The sequence below is a fragment of the Solenopsis invicta genome, chromosome 15 (genome assembly GCF_016802725.1).
Source record: "Solenopsis invicta isolate M01_SB chromosome 15, UNIL_Sinv_3.0, whole genome shotgun sequence".
In the NCBI taxonomy this organism is placed as follows: Eukaryota; Metazoa; Arthropoda; class Insecta; order Hymenoptera; family Formicidae; genus Solenopsis; species Solenopsis invicta.
The window spans coordinates 1,384,639-1,409,945 of NC_052678.1; the positions used below are offsets into that span (position 1 = coordinate 1,384,639).

Sequence of the window (25,307 nt, forward strand, 5' to 3'; positions counted from 1 at the left end):
CTTACAAAAACCTTATTAACTTAACAATTACATAATATTATTAAATTATTATCTTAAAAATATAACATTATTATTAATGCAAATAAATTATATATATTTACAAAACATTTTATTCAGATTTTACATGTTTTTCAAACAAATAAATTTTTATTTAATCACAATTTTAACGTTAAAAAAATTTATATATATTTTTTTAATTGTTTATTTTTTACATCACTCACACACACACACACACACACACACACACACACAATATTTTAAATAAAAAAATATTTTCTTTTAATTAAAACATTCAAATTTGAAACAAATACTTTATATATTTAGAAAAATATTACTTTAAAATGTATAAATATTTTCTTAAATTGAACAGATATTTCTTTTACTAAAGACAAACACAAAAAAATATTTTTTTTTTATTTTAACATTTTTCTTAGTTTAACTAAAAATAATATTTAATAAAATTGATTGTAAAATAGTGTTAAGGATTAATTAATTTTTGCTACCTATGAAACAGATGAAAAGTAGTAAAAAAATTCTTAAACATGTAAAAAGATTTTAATTTTTTCAGTAAACTTTTTCCTAACAAATGGTATTAATATAAAAAAAATATTAATAGTATTCTAAAGTTAACTGATAACAGCAGATCGAACGAAAAATGTCGATAAAAGTCGCACACATTCTCAATACAATAAAAATTATCGTGATTTTACTTGAAAAAAACTCACCTGACTACGTTATCGCGAATTTCAGAATCCGATAAAAATTGCCAATTTCGCGAACAGTAAAGATCTAATTGAACAAATGATTTTCTCAAAAGAAATTACGCTGAGCCGGAAAAGAGCTGAATACGGGTTCACGCTAGTGAGCACGCAAAATGGAATCTTCCTTTCTTTCGCGGCAAATTATTTCGTAATACATCGACTTTTTCGGATTTTAGTTATTTGCGTCACAATTTGGCGGTATATTATCGTCAAAAAATGACAGAATTAGATTTAGATAAAAAAATTCAAAACGCAATTTTTAAGCATCTTTAACGCATCTTTAAGAGGATGCTGAAAAATTACTTTGACTTTTGAGTTTTTTTTAAACATATAATATATAAATTTTATATTTAATAAATATTTGATAAATTGATATTTATAAAAAGATATTTATTAATTATTAATGTTTAAAAAAATTATTTTTTTTTATGTTTTGACTTATTTAAATTGAATTTTATTGTGACTGTTCTCGGATCCACCTCTCCAAGTTTTTGAGCATGATAATTTTTTAAATTTTCAATTTTTTTTTATAAAACGAGTTTTTACTTGTAAAATGCAATTTTCTACGATTTGTCAGCCATTTTTAAAATTTGTTATACTAATAATTTTTATAAATATTTAAATGTCAAAAATTTATTAAAAAAACTTTTTTTTAAGCCTTATTAACTTTTCGATTTTTACATTTTGAAATTCGACTTTTAATGACAATCAGAGATTTATTGTCAATATTTCCGTTTATTTTTTAATTTTATAGATCACTAGTACTACAGAGATGTTTTGATGGAGGACTTGAGAACAGCTCTGAAAGTCAATTTATATCAAAATATTTTTAAACATTATTAACACAGGCCTGCAAAATTAAAGGTCCTAAAAAAAACAAAAGAAACAACTAGTAATTTCCTACGCAATTTTGATTGCTAAATCCGACTTCGCAAGCCGAAAATGTTTATTACGATAATTTGAAATAAATGAAGTAATATCGGCCAAAAACAGATTTTTATTATTTTCGAAACTTTACTGTGGCCGACCAAATTATGTTTTTAATATTCTCTCAGCAATATCATAAAGCGCTATTTTTTACTTTTAAATTGTGATTTTGTTTACTCTATACGATTTTTCTTCACCGAGTTATGAAGCTTTCAAAATGAAAACTTTTCGACGACGACGCTATGCATTGCCGAAGTGATTGGAAATTGGTGAATTACAAAAAAAATATCGAAAATTTATATTCATGGATTATTTGAATCGTTAAACACAAATTTGATATCAGAATTATAAAATTTAAAATGGAACCAATTTAGCGGAAAAAAATATAAAAATCAGTCGTATTAAGAAGTCGATTTTAATGGACTTACAGATATTGATTAAAGTTAGAATATAATTTTTGGATGGGTATTATGATTATGTTTTTTAAATTAAATAATAACTTCGATTTATTTTAATAATAAAATTTATCTTTGCTTTAATTCGCCGAGTTGCCGATTTTTCATCACTTCGGCAGTATATAGCTTCATCGTCGAAAAGTTTTCATGAAACCTTCACTCCGCGAAGAAAAATCGTATAGGAGTAAACAAAATCGCAATTTGAAGGTAAAAGATAACACTTTATATCACTGAGAGAATATTATAGACATAATTTAATTAGTCACAGTAAAGTCTTGAAAATAGCAAAAATTACTGTTTCCATACTGCCATCTTTCTCAAAAGCAAGATGTGATAAACATTTTTGGTTTACGTATTCGGATTTAGCGATCAAAGTTACATACGAAATCACGCAGGCCTGTGTATTCAATTAAACATGTCCTTTTTATAAATTTATTTATCAAACTGTCCAAAAAATGTCTAATCAATAATTTTTCACCACCGAAAAAAATATATAACTCCTTAAATTGTCAATCGCAATCAATAGTTTATAATTTCCATTTTCGATTGTTTTCTATTTCAAAAAACTTCGATAAATGGCCATCACCTTGATATAATTACGAATCATTATTCGCGAAAAATAATTTATCGCATAAACCAATAATTGCTAATTGTAATAATCATAGAAAATAATGGCGCGTTTTGAACGACAACGCAAACGGTAATACGATCTTGTATGTACGCAATGACAAGCTACGATGTCGCGAAAAACGTTGAGAGCCGAATGCCACGCACAAACGGAAATGTTGCCGTCATGAAATATTCAATTTATTATAAAATGAATGTGCGCCGGATGTTTCATTCCTTGCGTATTTTAAATTAATTTTAATATTAAACAATTGTTGCATATTAAATCCAATTTATTTTAATAATAAAATTTATCTTCAGTTTTTGATGAAAGAATATTTACGTAAGTTAACTTATTGTTATTTCTCTTTATATTTCAATAGCGGAAAAATTATTAATTTTAACAAAGAAAAATTTTACAACGAAGAAAATAAAATAAAAATAAAAGTGTTGTGAAAGTGTGTAATGACACTTTTTTTTTCAATATATCAAAATCACGCATGATTTCATTCTAAATATAAAAAACTGTATAATATATATAATAGAATAATTATAATTTGATCCCTATACACTGTTATTTATAAAGACATGAAATTAATTGTCTGGATGTAAGATATTAGACATCATTTTCATATACGTTACAAATTTATCAAATATTATAATTAAAAAAAAATTCTATTAAAAGTAAAAATCATTACTATGGTAGTAATACATTTTTATAAACAAAAGCATACTTGTGTTTAAACCATCGACATACAGAATGGACTGCTGATGACGGTGGTGGAGGTAGAAAGACACAGAGAGTGAGAGGCAGACAATACGAAGTAGAGTCCTATATAAAGAGAGAAGCGACATCGAACCCCCACCACAACCTTCAGTATCCAATTGAGTCCTCCACCACCATTTTGGGACCGCTCTAACGTCATCAAACACCATTCGTATCATTCTACAAACAGCTGTAGTCACAATATGGCTGTTCGCTTAGCCAATCAAGTATCAATCAGATTACCAATCAGAGCTTCGGACGTCAATGTCGCTTCTCTCTTTATATAGGACTCTAATACGAAGAACGTTCGTTCTCTGTCTACTAAGTTTGATTGGTTGTTGTGGCCCCAGCAACCAATCAGACTTAGTAGATAGAGAACGAACGTTCTTCGTATTGTCTGCCTCTCACTCTATGTGTCTTTCTACCCCCATCACGGTCATCAGCAGTCCATTCTGTATGTCGATGGTTTAAACTGATAAAATGAGTCACTGACCTGTTGTTAACAAAATTATTTCGCAAATATTAAGATATTTAAATAAAATTACAAAAGCGCCGATTCTTCTTTGTCTCTGTTTTATTTAACTTTAAAAGAATATCTGGAAATAAATCAAAAGCATACTTTTTTAACGGAAGTATATACACATAGATATATGTAGAGCTCCTATAGGTAGAAGTCCTTCGGGTATATATTGTAGAACAAATGTAATTTACAATTTACTAAAGAGGAAAAAAGAATGCATTTGTGAAATAGCAGGGGAATCATAGAATAATAACTAATATCAAAAAGTACTTTTAATTATACAAAATCCATGATCCTTCATAGATCTTACACACTAATATAAAGTGCGTTCACAAAACAAGATTTTATAAACATATTTAAAAAAATATATTTTATTTAAACAAAAGTTTTTTAAAATAATTTTTTTGATTTAAAAAATAACTTTTTAAAATAATTCCTTTGCTGCTAGTAAACATTATATAACATCTACTATAAAATTGTAAAATTACAAGAGCGGTTTTACGCTTGTAAGGTAAATGGCTCATAACCCCATGTCACAACTCCTCTCGTTGCATAATAGAGCTTTATATGCCGAATTCATACATTAAATTCAATCGCATTATTTGAAAGCCATATTCAAGGCCTTCAAGCTATACTAAAGTTAAAAAATTAATATCTAACATATTTCTCAAAATTACGTAGAGAGTATACATCTGTAAAATTTACTGCTATTTGCAAAATTGAAATTCATCTTTTATAAAAATATAATAAACACTAATGACCAGTAACCATTCTACAACGTTTGAATAGACTATAACGAAATAATTTTAACGGTTGCTCTTAAAATTCAGATATAATGGTATTTCACTACCACACACACCACTCCATTCAAGACCCCCGTCTTTCCTTTATCGACTGTAACGAAGTAATTTTAACGGTTGCTCTTAAAATTTAAATATAATGGTATTTCACTACCTCATACACTACACCACTCAAGACCCCCGTCTTTCCTTTATATAGAGGAAGATTGTGGAATATATCTAGAGTGATGGAATATCATGATATCTCATATAATACACATTGGATCCTAAGAGCAACCGTTAAAATTATTTCGCTGTATTTTTCTAAAAGCTGAATTTTGCACGTTGCTGAAATTTTTATAGATGTATACACTCCACATAATTTTGGAAAGTATGTTACATATTAATTTTTTAACTTTTGACTAAATTAAAGGCCTTGAATATAAATTTCGAATAATAAATTTAATGTGTTGTAATGTGTGTATGAATTCAGCAAGTAAAGTCATGTGGGCTGTAAAATATGGTCACCCACCCTGTGCATCACGAGTGTCACGTTGCTCTTGCGACACTTTACAATATCATTGTAGACATTGTATAATGTTTATTAAAAAAGCAAAGAAATTATTTTAAAGTTTTATTTAAATATTTTTTAATCCAACGAATTATTAAAAAAAGTTTTTACATTTAAAACAATATATTTTAAGAAATATTTGTAATACTTTTTATTTGTGTATAAAATCTACGAAAGGCCATTGATTTATGTTTATTTATAAATAAAGTTGCCTTTCATGACATTAATTGTTCGAATTCCACGATTCCCTTAATGTTACGCAAATGCATTCTTTTTTCCCTTTTCAATAAATTGTAAATTAAGTTAAATCTATATATTCGATAAACTAGGGTGATTGATAAAACTCTATAGCTAATAAACTGACGTTAGTTAGAATTTTATCGCGTTAATATATTTACTGAGTTATTGTCAAAAAACTAAATGGTATTTCACAATCTCCTCCTTTCCTCTATGTATATATATGTATATTTGTACATATACTTATTATATATTTACGATTTGTCATATACGCAATAGAGATACTCTATACTCTATCCAGCGAAAGAATATTTTCCATAGACATATAAGATAGACTCAGCATTCACTCATCCGACTCGTTTAAAAGTTGAAATGGTGAGAGAGGCAAAATCGCAGGGCTTTTTTATCCTTTTCTGCGCGCACATCATTGACAAAAATTCTTAAAAATATAAGATGACTGACTAGAGAATTAGACGAAGAAAATTTCCCTGACATTTTATCTCTCTCACCGTTCTGCCAACTTTACATGTATTCTATATAGCTATTGCTGAGTCTTATACAATCTATGTTATATCTTATAAGTCTATAGAATATGCATAGAGACAGTATAGTGAGCAAAAACATTGTGCACTCTAATGCAACTTGCTGGTATTAACTTACCGTTACAATTAGTATAACCCTCTCAAAAAAAGGGGGAAGAGCTTTCTAAGATGTTGCGCACAATAGAGGAATATTAGATATTAGAAATAGGAATTTATTGGGAAAACTGATTCTAAATTCTAATTCCTATTCCTAATATTGAATGTTCCTCCAATGTACGCAGTGCTTACTCAGCAAACACCAAGTTACATGTTATACAAATGTTAGTTGTAATTTCCCAATCAACAATGTAATATAATGAGTGTGTTATGTAACAGTTACATTGTAGAGTGGGAGATTAGAACTAACATTTGTATTATATGTAACTTGGTGTTTGCTGGGTAAATTTTGTGAGCGAAGACCTGCACGAAACGGACGAATTTTCATCCAGTCCGTGAATATTCTCTCGCTGCACAGAGTATAGATGTATACCATTTATTCTTCCACATAACACAGAACATTCTTGTAATGCTACGTAGCAATTTCGCAATGTTTTTGCAATGTTGCTGAAATATTGCAATAATGCTGCAATGTTGTTGAAATGTTATTCTGTACTATATATGGGCTAAAAACATCTTTAGAATAAATTTTTAAAGCGATAATAATTGCTCATTTCTCGTTGTTTTTAAATCTTTCTAATTATTCTCTAGCTAAGATAACTGTTTCAATGAGACTGTATGCGCCACTATTTTTTAAATACAAGTAAAGTAGAATTGTATGTTTTGAAAGTACAAGTAAACGTGGTATTTTCACTTTTGTATATATCTACTAAATTTATATGTATATCTACTGAAGCAATTATATGAAAATATTTAAATGACATTTAAATAAAATTAGCATAAAAATGGGATATATAGATTACTTTTTTATTTAATTTATTGAGATGACAGCATTAGGGACAATCATTTAGGGCTTTGCCTGCGTTACTGTCAGCGGTAAATGAGTCTCGTTATATGCATGAATATTACGTGCTGCAGTAATAGGAAGACAATATTCAGGACATTGACACTGGCACTAATAGATTCAATAGAATATATTTTAATTTCTTGCATTATGTTTAAATAATCAATTAATTTTCAAGCTTATTGCTTTTATTTTATGTATTATAAAATTGTTACTTACTTGAAAAGCGATAAAAGAAAAATGTTTATTCTATACTTAAAATACTAATACAAAATAAACATATCAGCTGCCATTACGTGCTCAACGTGGCAGTAATTAGGACAGTTACACTAGACATCTCTCTCTCTTTCTACATATAAATATATGTACACACACCTACATACATGATCTGCATGTTCTCTTGTATAAATCAGCTTTTGCATTATAATCTCTCGATCAACCTCGCGGCTCGATAATTACATACGAGGTCTTCTTCCACAGGATTTAACGTACGGCGACGGCGGCCACAATTGGCGGAGTATAATTTTCTCACTGCTGGTCATCGGTTTTGTTATCGCTGGCATTGTCACGGCAATTTATCTCCTCGGGTGAGTTCACCTTACTTGCGCTCTTTGTCTTCTCTTTACTTTTAGTAGTCTGTTTTTCGCAATATGATCAAGCATATAATAGAGAGAAAAGTAATACGAGTGATCTTTTTCGCTGTTAAAACATTGATGTGTGTGTCTCTTGCAACCAAGGCTAGCAAAAACAGTTTCGATCCATTTATTATGAATGCTTGGAAAAGCTTGTACTGCCTTTGTAAAATTTGTTTCCCTTTGATGTATATATTGTTTACAGGTACGTTGACGAGCTCCTGTACTGGAGTGGCAAGCGTCTTACGTTAGATGAGTGCTTTCGTGATGACCTGACACCGCGCAGGTTACCACCGGCTTGGATAACCCACGAAAAGTTCGTCTACCAAACCGACGATGGTTCCCTCACTCTCCTGGACACCCGCCAGAACGTCGTGTCTCTTTTAGTGTCTAATCATACGCTTGTACGTATACACACGATATATGCATGCATGCTACTGCGCTCTTTGCGCTTTATCAGTCGCATAAGTGATAAACTTTGCCGACGATTACATCCGTGGCGCTGTAAAGAACGATGATTAAAATGAGGTGATTTTGGTTTCCGGAAATAAACACGTTTGGCAAATAAACACGCTATGTTATTTGTGTTTTTTAAGCTACTGAGCCAGATTCTGACATTTAAAAGATTTTAATTTGCCAGGAAAGTATTAAAATTAGCATATAAACACGAGAAAAAACATTTCTTTGCATTCAGTATTTCTATTTGTTTGGCTTACATTTATTTCATAAGAATAATATAAGTTTAAATGAACCAGTATTTTGTTGAATGCAATTTTTTTATTTTTGTTATATTAAATATTAAATCCTGATATTTGACAAAAAAAAGACGATTGTGTGAAACAATTATTTTTCAATGAAATAACAGGTTTCTTTGATTACATTAAATAATCTTTCCACGATTACTTCGTCTATTAAATCTCCTTATGGCTTGCTTGTTTAGGAACAAAATATTGTTTAAAATAAAATTTTGCTCATAAGGTTTCCAAAGGTATTTTTTTCAAGTATGTGAAGGAATCGCCGTGTCTTGATCATGATTGCCAGCTCTTCAGTGTTCGGTCAAATATTCTAGTACCCTCCAATAAATGGACAAAATCTCCGACTAACCTCTTTACAATTTTATTGCTTTTTTTAAAAAAATTGTATTTACAACACTGTAAAAAAATGGATAGTTCGGATAATATTGATCAAACTCTGATAGAATATTATAATGAATATCTCTGGTAGAAAGACCACATTTAATAACCTTTTCTTTTAGAGAGAACATTGTATGTCTGCAAGATAAAGAATTTTTTTTATCTTACAAGCAATCGGGAACATCTAACAAGCTTGTTGTACAACATATTGGACTTAGAAAATAAACAATTTTCTTTAGGGTACTCTGACGAAAATAGAAAGTTAAATAAGATGTTTGCTTAAGTGTTGAGTAGAGTTTAATTGAAATTTTAAAACATTTATTGAAGTATTTATAAGACAGAAATTTAAACATAGAATTGTTTATGAGATGTTCACAATTGTTTGATAGACGTTCAAGAAGTGTTGTATGTTTTCAGAATGTTACAAATGTTTGAAGGGTGTTTTGCAAAAACATCCTTGAACATTTGCATTATTCTGAATACACAGAAGATTTTTAATAAAATATTCCCCAAACATTTGTAACGTCTATCAAACATTATGAACATCTCAAAACAATTCTATGTTTAAATTTCTATCTCATAAACACTAAAATAAATGTTTAGTATAAATACTATTTTTACCAAGATAATAGTAATTGATTTCTGACAGGATATCGATTTCTAATGGGACATTGGTCAAAATCTGATCTTGACACGAAACAATGTTGACAGTAACAATGTATTAAGACACAGAAAGCCATTTTGACATTCTTGGAAATAAAATTATATTTTAGATATAAGAAAAATATTACTAACTTAAATACAGTAATACAATGTGCAGTTTTACTGAAATAATGAAATTGTTTGATATAACAAAATTATAATTTTGTTAAAAGTTATAAAGTTTGTGAAAAGTAAATTATTTTACTTTTCATTAAAAGTAAAATAAATTAAATAAAATAACTTAAATAATTTAAGTGCAATACTTTTACTGAAATAATACAATTGTTTAATTAAAAAAAAATTTAATTATTTTAAAAAGAATTTGTTCTTTAAAGAAAAGATATATAATAGATATATATAAAAGATATATATTATTTAAAATGTCAAACTATTTAAGTATAATTTAAATAAAATAATACAATACTTTCACTGAAATACAATTGTTTAATTTAAAAAAATTCCATTATTTAAAAAAGAACATATTCTTTAAAGCAAAAATATGTAATTATTTGAAAAATCAAACAACTGCATTATTGGTTTTATTGGACTGTTCCAATATATGTATGACCTTCTTTATATTAAAAAAATTTTGTTAAAACTAAAGAAACATTTTTCTGTGAAGCTGTTAAAATATATAAAAAGTTAATATGAAAACGGTACGTTCATGAAAGTATAAAACTATAGTAAAATAAACAATATTATTACAAGTGAAAATCGTCTGATACGTACAAAACAAATTAATAAGTAATAAAAACATATGTAGTCAAAATAAATATTGAAGCCTAAACATATTTTTTGCGCAAAATTTTCAATTTGCAGTAGTAAAACACTATAATAGTACAGAAAATATTGTAGAAGAATTTCCATCGACAATACCTTGATTTTTAGATAATAATATTTTTTATCTTTTTTTATTAAGTAGAACATAATCTATTAGAGAATTATTAAGAGCAAGAAAACACAAATCAATATATTCATAAAGCTCAATAATAATAATTTACTGTACTAGATGATTAATAGTTTTGTGCTGATATGATCGTGCTTTAATATTTTCCGCAACAAATTAAAAATTTTTAAAGAATCAAAATCGGATTCAAATCGGATTCGCCGGATTTTGTAGCTCAAAAGCTATAAAAAAAAACATACCGTTTTTATTTGCCATTGCAGGAAGCCAAAATCGGTCCATTTTAGCTATCGTCCTTTTGTATTGTACAAGCACAGAGATTATCGCGCCGCGCCATGACGATAAATTTCCATTCGCAAATTCATTCGAGGAAGTCATGAAATAACAACCTGTATTTGTTAATTGAACTCTTTGTTATATACAATATATATATCTGATCCTCATTTAACAATAAGATTACAACAGAGATTTCCACAAATTAAACATTTTAACAACGGATTATTGTGATATGGTTTACTAACTAAAAGACGAATTCCTGTACCATGAAGAATTTTTTAAATTAAATTCTTAATGACACAAACTGGATAAAGAGGATAATTCTAAAGAGAGGAACATAATTGAAATAATTTAAAAGAATGAGAGTTTCGTAGATCGGAAGGATCAGAAGAAATTTTTTATGAAAAAAGTATTGTTGTGTTCTAACGCGATGGTAAGGGATTAGGAGATTAAAGTCACTTTAAAGATGGGAATTTAAAAAGTAAAATACAGGAGACTTGAAACCTTCTTCCTTGAAAAACTCGAGAATTATTATTTATTAACAGCTTCTTAAAAAATTATTAGTGTGACTTAACGTTGGTTGCATTTCATTTCGATGTTTTATAAACATGCAAATTTTATGGAAGGCACGATTTGGACGTAAAATATTTAACATGACTTTAATTTTGTTATCGAATATCTAAGTTATAGTAAACAATAAAAATGTGTTATTCAAACATACAAATTTTTATATCTAAAAAAACGCTTATAATTCAAATTTACGATTTAATTAATTAATGATATTAATTATCGTCTACAATAGAACTTCTACGAAAAAAGTAACAGGCGGTTAATTGTGCTGTTTTTTTTTTTTTAATGATACAACAATCGTGCGCGCAAATCTTTGTGAGATGTAAAAGATGAGATGATTAAACGTGTAACTTTGATTGGTTATGCAAATTATAATTAATTTGCACTTCGGGATGTGTACGCCATCACGCGTAATTATACGATAATTTCAATCATAAATAAAATCAAATATTAAATATTATTCAAAGAATTTATCGAGTTACCACACTGTCTAAAGTAAACATATTTATTTAAAGAATCAATTCCATTTATATAAGTTAATTAGTTCGCGTTTATATTAAGCAAATCCTGTTTGGAATATCATGCCAAGTAATGTTGGTCGGCACACATTGCGAATGGAAATACACCGGGGCGAACGATTTGTCGAATTTTCGGAAACGGTTGCCAAATTCATTCATGGCCTGATAATAATCCAAGCCGTATCCGAGCCTCTCGGCCAAGAGAAGACCGTTATTTCCATCAGATTTCGGCGAGGTCCTAAATCACCAGCCACGGCAGGAATATCCGCATTAGTGATGCACCGAGGTATCTTAGCTCCCTTGGTATCTAATCCGCCGATACCGAGTTATTGTCGCGCTTATCCAAGATTAATTGGAGACATGACCCTTGCACTCGCCAGATAATTACGCGCCAACTGCCTAAGTGCAGATATATTCCTGCGGAACGTGCCACTGGAATGCACATTCCACGGGAAAGAGGAAGGAGAGATCAGGAAAAGGAATAAATCACAGCAAAAAGGAAGAAATAAATAAGCGAGCACTCCCTTTTTCTTTGCTTGATATGAGATTAACAGTGAAAGAGACTTATGAATTTAAAAATGTTTAATTTACGAGATTCGAAATCTCTCGGCTAGAAGACAGTTTTTAATTTTATCATTTAACTTTGTTACCCCACGGCGCAGGACTTTGCAGCTGCAGTGCAGAAATTTTGCAACCTTGCGTACTGCAACGTTTAGTTTCCGAGAAATAAAGGGGACGTCGCTTTAGTAAGGCTGTGCCAGTATTATCGACGTTCCTCTATTATATACAATATTATTACATAAAATCTTAACAATTTATTTTCACAGTGTTTACAATACTGCCGCGACATTATTAATACTATATTGCGTATATCTATATTTTAACAACGTTTCAGGAACGTATATAGTTACATATTTTATGTAATAATACATATTGTATATAATAGAGGAAGGTTGTTAATACTGGCATAACCTTCCTAAAGCGGCACCCCTTTATTTCTCAGAAACTAAACGTTGCATTGTATAACAATAAAAATATGATCTGCTTAGATAATTAAACAAATAAAAACACATAGTTTATACATTTATAGCTTTTCTTAATATCAAATCTGCTAAAAGCGAATTTTTGAAAAACGAAAATATAATTTGCACGATCTTTTTTTGTAAATTGCATAATTGAAACAATAGTGAATGTATTATAGATATTATACCATTTTACATATTTATGTAATTTCCTAAAACTGTTTATATTTTTCTGTTTCATATTTTCCTCGTATCATGATTTGAAACATAAAATCGCTGTGCAACATAAAACGGTGCATACCTTTTTCCGTGAGAACAGACATAACTACGAAATCTTAAACTACAATATTGACTGATGTCTCATGAATTTTTTTACATTTCTTTTAATACCTTAAAGTAGTCAGATACGACATTCACATTAATACATTAATAAGGTGTCAGAAAAAAACGTATAAAATAGATTCAATTTTAGCTTTTTAATTAATTTTATTAAACTTTATTGTTTAATGAATAAAATAATACATTTTATTGCTTAGTTTATCAATTTATTCTATAGTTATATAACTCCTTTACGGAAACATGTCTGAATTCTGCTATCATTGGCTACTATGCCAATTTTGGGATCCAATTTCTCAGACATTTTTTTTGAATTATGTTGTGAAAAACATTAATTATTATAAAATACAAAACAGTATTGCAAAAACTACTATATCTTCTAATAGAAGACACTTTCTAATTTGTTTTCAAAATTTTCAAGTTTTATTTTCGGCTTTTGTTTAAGAAATATTACTTTAAAACAAAGTGGTATGCCAATATTAATGACTTTCCTCTGCATATTATAATAATAACATTATTAATAGTGCATTGCAAATTTATTTATGTAATTATTTTCTTAATTTTTGATACACATATACGCAAATTTGTTTAAAACCTGTAAATATATATCATTACATTGTAAAGTGTTATTAGTAAATATATTACTAATACTCTTTGCAATGTTATGATATTGAAATTGTTGATAATATATTAATAATATTTTGCAATATTATGATATTTAAATGTTTTGAATGAACAATTTGTGTATATATGTAAGTATCAAAAATTAAGAAAATAATTATACGTATAAATAAATTTGTAATACGCTATTAATAACGTTATTATTATAATACGTATACTGTAAAAAAAATTCAATAAATTTAAATACAATAGTTGTAAAAATTACACAATTAGTCCCGTAAATATAAAAAAAATATCATGTAATTTTATAGAAATTCTGTAATTCCACAAAAAAATAGATTTGCTTTTATTGAGTAAATATATCTTATTTTATACGAAAAATTATGTATAAAACAGGATATTGAAATATTATATGTAATATTCTAAATTTATGTAACATTACGTAATACAACAATATTCTATATATCGCTGTGAAATATAATGCAATTAACGTTCACTATGCATGCGTGAAAACGTATGCACAGTAACACTATGTACGAGCACAGTAAGTAGTCATTTTATTGTTTACAACATGTATGACACAAAAACAGTATTTGAATGTATAATATGTAATACAATTGCAAAACGTATTGACTTTATCATTTCTCCAACTTTCCGTAAATGTTGTAAATTTACTTGTAATGTAATCGGCTTAATTACAAAATTAATCTTACCCTTGTATATTGTAAATTTACAAATGCGTGGAAATTTATTTAGTAACTTTACGCCTATTATACAGTGGAGCAGTAATTTTGAGAAAATTTTTTTTACAATGTAGAGAAAAATCGTTAATACTAATATACCACTTTGTTTCCGACATTTAACATTTCCTAAACAGAAGCTGAAAAGAAAACTTTATAAATATGAAAACAAATTAGAAAGTGTCTTCTATCAAATGGTAGGTATAGTAGTTTTTGTAATACTTTGTATTTTGTAAAAATTAATAAATACAGGACATCTGATAATTATTGACTCATTGCTAGTAGATACGTAAACTAAACTGAAAAAAGTCCTGTACTCTATTTTGAAATTTTCGCAATAGTAAACGAGAAATTAATTTACGAAGATTTCTCGAATGAGCGTGCGTGATTCAACGACAAAAGGCAGCCTAATGTTTACTTGTGGATTTTTGACGCACGGCAAGGGAGGAGCGCTTTTGTAAACAACTATATCTGTGCACATACGGCACATTGTCGTTTAATTACAGTGCGTTCCTCCCACTAATTTGCAGCGCGGCTACAACTATAAACACTAGATCTCTTCTCACGCAAAATCGTGCGGACACATACTAATTCGTCTATGTAAATTAATTTCTCTTAACTCTTGCAAAATCGCAAAATGGTACATGACTTTTCTGTTCAGTTTAGTTCATTCTATCTACTTACGAGCGTTGTGTCAATAATTAAATCAATCTTTGCCTAACAGTCCTTAATATCCTACGAATATTTTAAAATATATATCATGTGCTGTTAAGTCTATTATGTTACAACAATGTTGTAACATTTTGTTGCAATATTTCTAAAAGCAAACATTTGCTTTTAGAAAAATCGTAGCTGCAATGTTACAGCGACATTTTGCACCGTTTTGGCAATATTGCAATGTTACGACGAAGAAAAAAGTACTTCTGTAATGTTTCTGTGCGCTGTATGGGTATTGTTTTGTGAGCGAACAGGGAAAAGATAACCGAACAAGGGTAAATATGTCTCGTCGGAGACTGAACTAGATAATTTCTCTTGAGCAATAGTCTAAGGTTAGATTCCCCTCGAGAGATGAATTTGGTCGAGGAAGACATGTATTTTCACGCAAAATGCTGCTTTGTCTGCTTGCCTTCTCTCCCCTTCAACCTCTCGGTAGATTTCTAATTGAGATAAACACAGTCGAATGTTGTTCAACATTTCCGAGCGTTTCTATATGGAGAAAATTTTTATACAGGATGTAAGGGCCGAACCCCTTTATCGAAAGTCAGTTTTGTTCTACCGATGAGCAAACTAACCGAGTGTGCCTCGCGGCGCGGCGCGGCGCGTTGCGAAACAAAGACTAGATCGCGTATAAAATGGAATCCGGGGTATGCCACGGTTTACCCGGGGCTGCAGGCGCGCGCGGGGTAAATATGAGGTATTCTAGATACTGCAATATTGCGCTTTAGGTTCAATGATAGCATCTGCACATTTCGAGGTATCTCGATTCCAAATAGACTCGGAGCGGGAGGAAGCGATGATTAAACATTCTTACCTAATATCATTTTGAGAATTCTAACATGCCACCTTCCGCGGCAAGAAACGCTGGGATCCGTAAAAAAAAAAATTTACATAAAAGCGGTGGAATCAGGGAAATGAAATGCACAAGATGTCTCGATAGCGAGGGCCGTGATATGGGCAGTGAAAGAAAAAAGAAAGAAGAAACACAAGGAGGGAAGCGGCTTATAACGAGGTAGAAAGAGTGATCGATCTCGGTAGCGTGATACTATGAGTATGCATGCGCAAGTGAGCCGATCCACTTAGCCTGGACAGGTTCCAAATCCGCGTCCTCCCTCCCTCTCGGACTGAAGGGCGAAGTATAGACGAATGTACATGGCGCATTGATCCGATCTGGCGTCCACTAGGACACGCCGCATCCGACTCGTCTCGCCACTCTTTCGGATACGAGTATCGACTGTAATAGTGTAAACCGCGATATTCGCGTGGTATCTATTATGCGTGGCTACGGCGGACTTGAACTTGAAGATATAAATGCGACGATACCGGTCTTAATAAAGTTGATTACAACTGCAAACAATAATTGCGAATCTATTAAGCTCGCGAAAAGAGAGATAAAATTATCTGGCGGATTAAAAAAAGAAAAAAATAAAGCGGAGGTGGAATTCGAATCAGAGCGCAGGGTTTCGGACGCGATGGAAGTTAAAAATGAAATAACTCCTCTGTTATGTACATATGAGAGAACGCTTTATCTCTTAATTTAGATCCGTTCTTTTTCAACGTTTAAATCGCAAGTGGAATAAGTCCTATAAAATACGCATTTTCGCGGATATTGAAAATTAATTAAAAAAAAATTGTCGTTTGATTTTGAAAAATGGGGATTTAAGAAATATACACTGACGGCAAAGGAAAATCCCAGAAGGAGTTACGCTAGGTGAATAAAAATTACACAGAATATTTATCTACGTGAGTTATTAGATTGATTACTAGTTAGATCACATTCAGAGGATGCAGTGCCATATAAAAATTGCATATCGTCCTCTTTCGTACCCATTGCAATCACATTGAATGCAGATGTCCAAATGCACTCTCTCTCTCTTGGTATTCAGATTTACATTTCCGTCAGAGTATAAGCAAAATACTGTATGTATATATGTACAAAAAATTACCAATATTTACAACCTTTAGAATAAAAACTGATCTGACAGAAGCGACTAAATGATCAAAGAAGATATTTTTTTTGCGATAAAATAAAAATATTCCGTAACAACAATGCAATTGATTGTTGAGTTAAATTGTAATATTGCAAGCGAATTTTGCTCGATATTGTATGTACATTGAAGGTAATATAATCTTCGTTAAACATTGCTTTCAGAGGCAACTGAACGTTCAGGGCTACGAATGCAGCTCCGATCTACGTTATGTATTGTTCAGGCACAATGTCAAACCAGTAAGTACCTTAAACGTGGAAGTCTCGCGGGAGAAAGTTTTCGCGGCAACTGCATCCTAACTTTCTGATCTGTCGCTTATCGATAACGCTCGGACATATAATACGACGCGACGCAATTTAGTTGCAGTTAGCTGTCGATTATCGCTATCGAAAACACATTTCATCCCTTACACTACGAACCCTCTTTCCCTTTTTTTTCTGAACCTTTTGTCTTTCATATGGTACAGATGTCGACAAATTTGCAGGTCTTTCGGAACACTTTCACCGCTCTTTACACTGTCTACGAGGTCAACACCGAGTAAGTATATTAAATAATCGAAGTATAGGAGTACAATTTTGATTAAATGTATATACAAGTTGTAATTATAAAAGAATTTATTTTATAATTTTTAAAATAATTTACGAACTTTCGTCTTCCTTTTCTTGTTTTGATTTAAATCATTTTATTAGGTCAATGCAAAAGGCGTTGCTCTTATTACAGTGTGACAATATTGACAAATATTACAAAAAATATATATTGGAGAAATAACGTTAAAAGCTGTCTATAACAAAAAGTAAGTTGCGTTTAAGTTACTTTACAGTGCTGTCAACGAAAATAAATCTAACAAAAAAAAAACGTTTGCGTATTAGAACGCAACTAGAACAATGTACGAGTTTCGGAAAGAAATAAAAATGGCGAATGCTATAAAAACATTTGAGATAAATTTAGAATATTCCTATGTTTTTTACAGTACCTAACACTTTTGTTGCTTTCTGAAATTCGTACATTTTAATCGCATGCTAATATTCATTTCATAAAACTCATCTTTGCAAAACAGCACTGCAAATAATGCAAATGTCAACATTTTTTTATAGACGACTTTTCAATAATAAAAGATTCGCTGTAGTATCCATTAGTGTTGACATATTGTAACAAGAGTAATATCATCTCTTTAAAAGAGCCAGGACCTTTTAGGTGCACTTACCTGATATTACTATTTTTCTGCATCGAATGTAGAAAATATAAAATATTGTAAATATAAATTATATTAAAAAAAACACTAGGTTGCAATTGAAATCACTAAATATAATATAAATCGTCTTTGTAATCCTTTATTTGCCAGCCATCATTCACCAATTCGCCTACAAGCGTCGCAACACATGCATCAGACACGATTGCAACATGCCGCCTGGTTGGGCAACACGTCCAGTCTCCTGATGATCTACGAGAACGATATTTTTCTTAGAATGGGACCCGAATCGATGGACGACATCCGTTTAACTGACACGGGCGTACCTGGGGTGATCTACAACGGTGTGCCCGACTGGTTATATCAGGAAGAAGTACTGCCGAAACCGCAAGCGATCTGGCCTAGCTCAGATGGCACGCATATCCTCTTCGCCACGTTCAACGACACCAGAGTAACCACGTTGGAGTTTCCTTGGTTCGGTACGACGGGTCAAGATGGAGCCAGACTGAATCCCCTGAGTGCGTCCAAATCTTTTCCACCTTCCAGATCGATCAGGTACCCGATACCGGGCTCGTCCAATCCGGAGGTCGAACTATGGGTCATGGATCTCGGGAACTTGACCTCAGCAAATTACAATGGTACCGGGAACATCACATGGCCAACAAAAATGAGACTGACGCCACCGCCGTTCTTTCGCAACGGACAGTATGTCAAATTGTTGAAAAGTTCTTTTGTTCCAATTAATAATGCTGGATAATTAAAAAAAAATGAAATAAATAAATTTGATATTGGAAGATTATACGACATAGGATTCATGATTCCATATTAATAAAATTTGTTTTTACGAATATTTTCAGAGATTACTATTTGATATCAGCCGGATGGGTTGGCGACGACACCTCGCAGATTGCCGTCGTCTGGATGACAAGGATGCAGAACCTATCCATAGTGTCGGCTTGCCGCGCTCCCACGTGGGAATGTGAGGAGACCCACGTAGAGCGGGCGCCCGAAGGACTGTGGCTGGAAGCCCAACCGCATCCTCTCTTCTCTCCAGATGGCGATAGCTTTCTGTTTTTGGCCACAGTGCAGGAAGGTGACAAGGAACATTTTACGCATATAAAACATGTCACACTCACGCAACAGAGAATAGCGGTGCTCTCTCATGGTCGTTACGAGGTGAGCGGCTTTTAAAATTGATATAGTCTGAGTTTTAAATCCTACTTCAGACGACAATTTGTGTCAGAATTTAAATTTCTATTTATAATTTTATGTGCCATGTAATATATAACAATACAAAAGTATTGTGTGCGTGCGTGCGTGCGTGCGTGCGTGCGTGCGTGCGTGCGTGTGTGTGTGTGTGTGTGTGTGTGTGTTTAAAGAAACATACGCGTTTATCGCACCACATGGCATATAAAAATATAAATTAAATTCTATTCTGAAGTTGTAGATGAAAAAAATGCAATGTTCTTGCGATGTTCCGTAGACGTTAGAAATGAAACTTTTTACCAAAATTTCTATGCAACATTATATAAATATCAGTTATGAAACGTTTTAAATATTGCAAATACTTCTCAAATATAACGTTGCCTTGAAGTTTTATAGGTATAATGTAATATAAATGTATTATATACCTACAGGATGATTATTAATGAATGTCCCCATTTTTTACCATAGGAGCATACATTTGTAATTTCTAATATAATAATAGGTTAAAAATCCGTCGGTAAATCAGGCTAACATGGTACAAAGTGGGGACATTCATTAATAATCATCTTGTATGCATATATGTATATACGAGTATATCCCAGGTAGCAAGATGTCGTCATTATGACGACGATTTACGATCAGTTTTCATCATTTGACGTCAATGGACTAAATAATGACATCAAATAAACGCAACATTTATCACGACACATTATCACCATAAATATATCGTCATTTAATCGTCATTTTCAAGCCATAATTGTCATTTAATTAAGAAAGATATTATAATAAATAATACTTATTGTTATTCTTTATAACAAATAACAATAAGTATTATTAATTAATATTTTTTAATTAAATAGTATTTGTAGATAAACAAGTATGTTATATTAATATATTAGATTTTTCTGTTGTGTTTTCGATATTGCATGACTTTATTCAACAAAATCCTTCCTAACATGATGTCGTTAAATGACGATTTAATGACGTTTTATTTTAATAAATTTTTATGTAATAAAAAAAGTAACTGCACATATAAAACAACATCTCTAAGTTTGTTATTAGAGTGTGATAAATAAAGAATTTATCTTTGAAATTTATGGTTACACACAGACAGCACACAATATTTATAATAAATATTAATAATCATTTATCATAAATATTTTTCATAAATGTTATAAAAATATTTTATACATATTATATGTTCATGACGAAAAAAATTTTTTAAATCTATACAAAATGTTATCAAAATATTTATTAAATATTTTTTTTAATATTTATGCTAAATAAAAAATAAATGTCTACAAAAATATTTTATTATGTATTTCTGTAAATATTTATGACAAACAAAAAATATATGTTTCTAATAATATTTTACAAACATTTTTTATAAATATTTTGTTTATTTAGATTCTCGAGCAGTACGCGACATTACCGCTAGATTGATACGGGAGTTTAGTATCTCGTAAATAAAAAAACTCAAAATAGAATAAAAGGCGTAGCATTATATAACTTTTTACTTTTATCTTAACAAGAATATTTTTTTAAGGCAAATCTCCAAAATTAGACTTCGGATTGAAAAAAAAAGACTATCATGTGTATTTCATGTGCTAGTAAAATAAAATCTTTGTTTTCTTATCCTAAAGCATAATAAATACAAAGCATTAAAAATACATTAAATAAATGTTCTATTATAGCATTTTTATATTACATTATATTCACCAAACTGTGTGTATTTTTTGTCATAATTATGCCATAATTTTATTGTCATAAATATCACGTCATACTTCTGTGACTTAGAACCATTATTATGACGTCATTTTTGACGTGAGTTTAGTGATATTAATGACTTAAAAATAGATGTCATATTGACAACACCTTGCTACCTGGGATATACATATACATATACATACACATACACATACACATACACATACACATATACATATACATATACATATATATATATACATATATATATATATATATATATATATAATATTATATTATACTATATTATATTATATTATATATTATTATTTATTTATTTATTTATTTATTTATTTATTACGGAGGTAAGAAATAACAAGAGGGAGTGTAAGGCCATTTAAGTAGTGGGGGTTACTACGCTAAATGGTTGGCCACAGTAATATGGCGTTTTATACTTTTACAAATGTACTGTCTACACTATATTGCATTAGGTACATATTTTTTAAACTAAATCAAATGTGTTAAACAGGTTGGGTGTTGCATATATATATATATATATATATATATATATATATATATATATATATATATATATATATATATAAAATTATATACACAAGGTATTTGATAATGGTTGTATCCACGTTTTACTATAAAAGCGCGCCTTAATCATGCCTTACCGACTGCACTCCATGTAATTTATATGAAGTAAAGAAGTAAATCATCTCTTATAGTAAAACGTGGATGCAACCATTATCAAACACCCTATATATATAATTATACATATATATAATTATATGATAAAATAATTTAATCGCACAAGTACTTTCTAAAACAGGTGAGTGAGATCTTGGCGTGGGACACCAAGGCACATCAAGTGTACTATCTAGGCACTAAAGAGAATAAACCTGGTCAGAAACATCTTTACGTGGTACGCGATCCAGCCGCGGATGATCCCCGTCATTTCGAACCATTGTGCGTGACATGTGATCTTGGAGATGTTGTTTGGAACAATAGGTAAGTCCTATCCTCATAAAGGAAAAAAATAAAAAAATTGGTGTGTGTGCGTGTGTGTGTGCGTGTGCGTGTGCGTGTGCGCGCGCGCGCGCGCGTGCGTGCGTGCGTGCGTGCGTGCGTGTGTGTGTGTGTGTGTGTGGTGTGTGTGTGTGTGTGTGTGTAACTGATTCTTGGTCGTGTAAAATTAACGAAGAAATTTGTTGTATGATACAGGCACTTTTACGAGAATTGTACACATTTCGGTGCTTCCGTCAGTCCGTCAATAGATAACAGAACATGGGGTTACTACGTACTGTATTGCGAGGGTCCTGGCCTCCCTCTCGCCGGCTTGCACAAGACATCGACGTATAAGATGATCCGTGAGCTGTATGACACGAGTCGCCAACGAGGGGCTAAGTTGTCACAGCTAGCATTGCCTATCAGCCGAAACTTTGAGGTGGATATTTGATATTGTCTCTATTTGATTTGTCTTAATCTTGAACAAGTTTATATTGATGATACAATTTAAAATAATTAATAGGTACCGCTACCACAAGGCTGGCAGGCTCATGTACAGCTGCTATTGCCCCCCTCGTGGCGAGAAGAGCTCAGGGACGCTAAATTTCCCGTGCTCATCGAAGTGAATGGCCGTCCAGGCAGCGAGGCCGTCACGGACAAGTTCCGGATAGACTGGGGAACGTACATGTCGAGTGCCAACGATGTGGTCTACGTGAGGCTGGATGTACGCGGCGCCAGTGGTCAGGGAAAGAAGGATCTTTTCAGAAGAATAGGTGGCGTCGAGGTGCAAGATCAACTCACTGTGCTGAAATATCTTTTGAAGACTCACAAATATCTCGACTTCGACAGAGTTGGCGTGTGGGGATGGGGTTATGGTGGATACGTGACCGCTATGGCTCTTAGTAACCAGGAGAATGTTTTTAAATGTGGTATTGCGGTGAATCCGATCGCCGATTGGATGTATTACAGTGAGTATATAAATTTTGCAAAAACGACAGACGAAATCTTTGATGAAATTTTGTAGAAAATTTTAGAATTTCTGTATAAACTTTTATTATAACATTTTTAGAAAAATTCTCAGAATTTTTTAACAAATGGGAACATTTTTCAAAAGTAATTTGATAAAATCTTAGTACTTTTCAGATTTCTTTTGATTAACACAATGTAAAACACTCAAATAAAGGATATTTAAATAAATTTGAATTACTATAAATATAGATATTTCTAATATAGTAATATACTATTTATTATACTGTTAAATTTATTATACTATTAAAATACTTTATTTACTTTATCATGTTAAAATCTAATTGAGAAATGCCATAATTCCATGGGTCTTTTATTCTATCCAGTGCAATTTTTTAATTATGAGAAATAGAAGATCCGCCGCTGCAACGTGGCTATCTGTCGACGGTACCGCGTACTGCTCATTCTAGCTCATGTTCGATCTCATTACAATAGAATAAGGTATATAACGAAATAATGCCAATACGAGCCGACATTGGATATTCGTGTACATATAATGTTGTTATTACAATCTCCAACTTATACAAACTGCGCGCCGAATATTTTGTCGATCTTTAAAACACAATCCATTACATGCAACCGGAATCTGCGATGTAACATATTAAATTAGCAAGCAATTTAATAATTTATGTTAACAAGCATCTAAGACCCTCTCCCCCCTCCTCTTCTTTCAATTCCAGAAAAAACTGTAAAGAATTTATTGTGAAAAATAACACAGTAGTCAGGGATCGAACCTGAGACTTCCCGATTTTCTGAGGCGGATGTTTTAACCAAGACGACCACTGAGGCATGCATGTGGGGATATTCTTCACACTAACTGATTGGGAATAGGATGGGGGGAGGGGGATCTTATAGATGCTTGTTAGCATAAATTATTAAATTGCTTGTCAATTTAATGTGTTATATCGCAGATTCCGGTTTTATGTAATGGATTGTGTTTTAAAGACCGACAAAATATTATAATATGCACGCAGTTTACATGAGTTAGAGATTATAATAATAAAATAATTAGATATATAGGTACACACAAACGTCCAGCGTCGGCACGTTTTGGCATTATTTCGTTATATTTCTGACTTAATTCTTCCGAGTCAAATTCCTTTCAATTTAGAAAGAGGTTTTGAGATTTTATAATTTTATAATTTCTAAAAACTTCAATTTGAAATACTTGTTCAAAAATTTTTATAAACTTAAAATATATATGGAAAATTCTGAATAATTATATAAAAAGTTTTAAAAAAAATTTTCAACAGAGATGCGTCTTTAATTTTTCTTCTTCTATTTGCGATACCTCATTGATACTGCTAATAGCAATTTTCCTTAACTGCAGATTCCGCCTTTACGGAACGAATTCTCGGTGCACCAGCTGAAAACTATAAAGGCTACGTGGAGGCTGATCTCACGCAACGGGCGAGATTTATGCCCAGTAAAAACCAACTTTATCTTCTACATGGCCTAGCCGACCTTACAGCGCCTTACACGCACGGCGTTGCCTTCGCCAAGGCTCTGTCCGAAGCGGGAATCCTGTTTAGATATCAGGTGTGTGTGTGTGTGTGTGTGTGTGTGTGTGTGTGTGTGTGTGTGTGTGGTGCGTGCGTGCGTGCGTGCGTGCGTGCGTGCGTCGCGTGTCGGTGTGCGTGTGCGTGTGTGCATCGCGCGCGCGCGTGGAGTATGTGTGTGTGTGTGTGTGTGTGTGTGTGTGTGTGTGTGTGTGTGTGTGTGTGTGTGTGTGTGTGTGTGTGCGTGCGTGCGTGCGTGCGTGCGTGCGTGCGTGCGTGTGAAAGAAAAACAGCACAGGTATATCGATGAAACTTGAATTATTTGTAATTTTCTTTTTTAAAA

The 25,307-nt window shown here is 31.4% G+C and overlaps 1 protein-coding gene across 5 annotated transcripts in view; it reads left to right on the forward strand.

The window, feature by feature from the left end:
* LOC105201716 (inactive dipeptidyl peptidase 10) overlaps window positions 1-25,307 on the forward strand; it is a 223,509-nt gene that overhangs the window by 192,458 nt on the left and 5,744 nt on the right. For 4 of the 5 annotated variants that reach the window (XM_026136608.2, XM_011169870.3, XM_039457865.1 and 1 more), the window contains exons 3-12: window positions 7,645-7,751; window positions 8,002-8,200; window positions 17,488-17,562; window positions 17,808-17,860; window positions 18,666-19,217; window positions 19,370-19,688; window positions 22,264-22,442; window positions 22,656-22,878; window positions 22,963-23,407; window positions 24,796-25,004. In XM_026136608.2, coding sequence (XP_025992393.1) covers window positions 7,645-7,751; window positions 8,002-8,200; window positions 17,488-17,562; window positions 17,808-17,860; window positions 18,666-19,217; window positions 19,370-19,688; window positions 22,264-22,442; window positions 22,656-22,878; window positions 22,963-23,407; window positions 24,796-25,004 — 2,361 coding nt within the window. Of the gene's footprint in view, window positions 1-7,642; window positions 7,752-8,001; window positions 8,201-17,487; window positions 17,563-17,807; window positions 17,861-18,665; window positions 19,218-19,369; window positions 19,689-22,263; window positions 22,443-22,655; window positions 22,879-22,962; window positions 23,408-24,795; window positions 25,005-25,307 lie in introns of all 5 variants that reach the window. The other variant, XM_039457866.1, reaches the window with a different exon arrangement.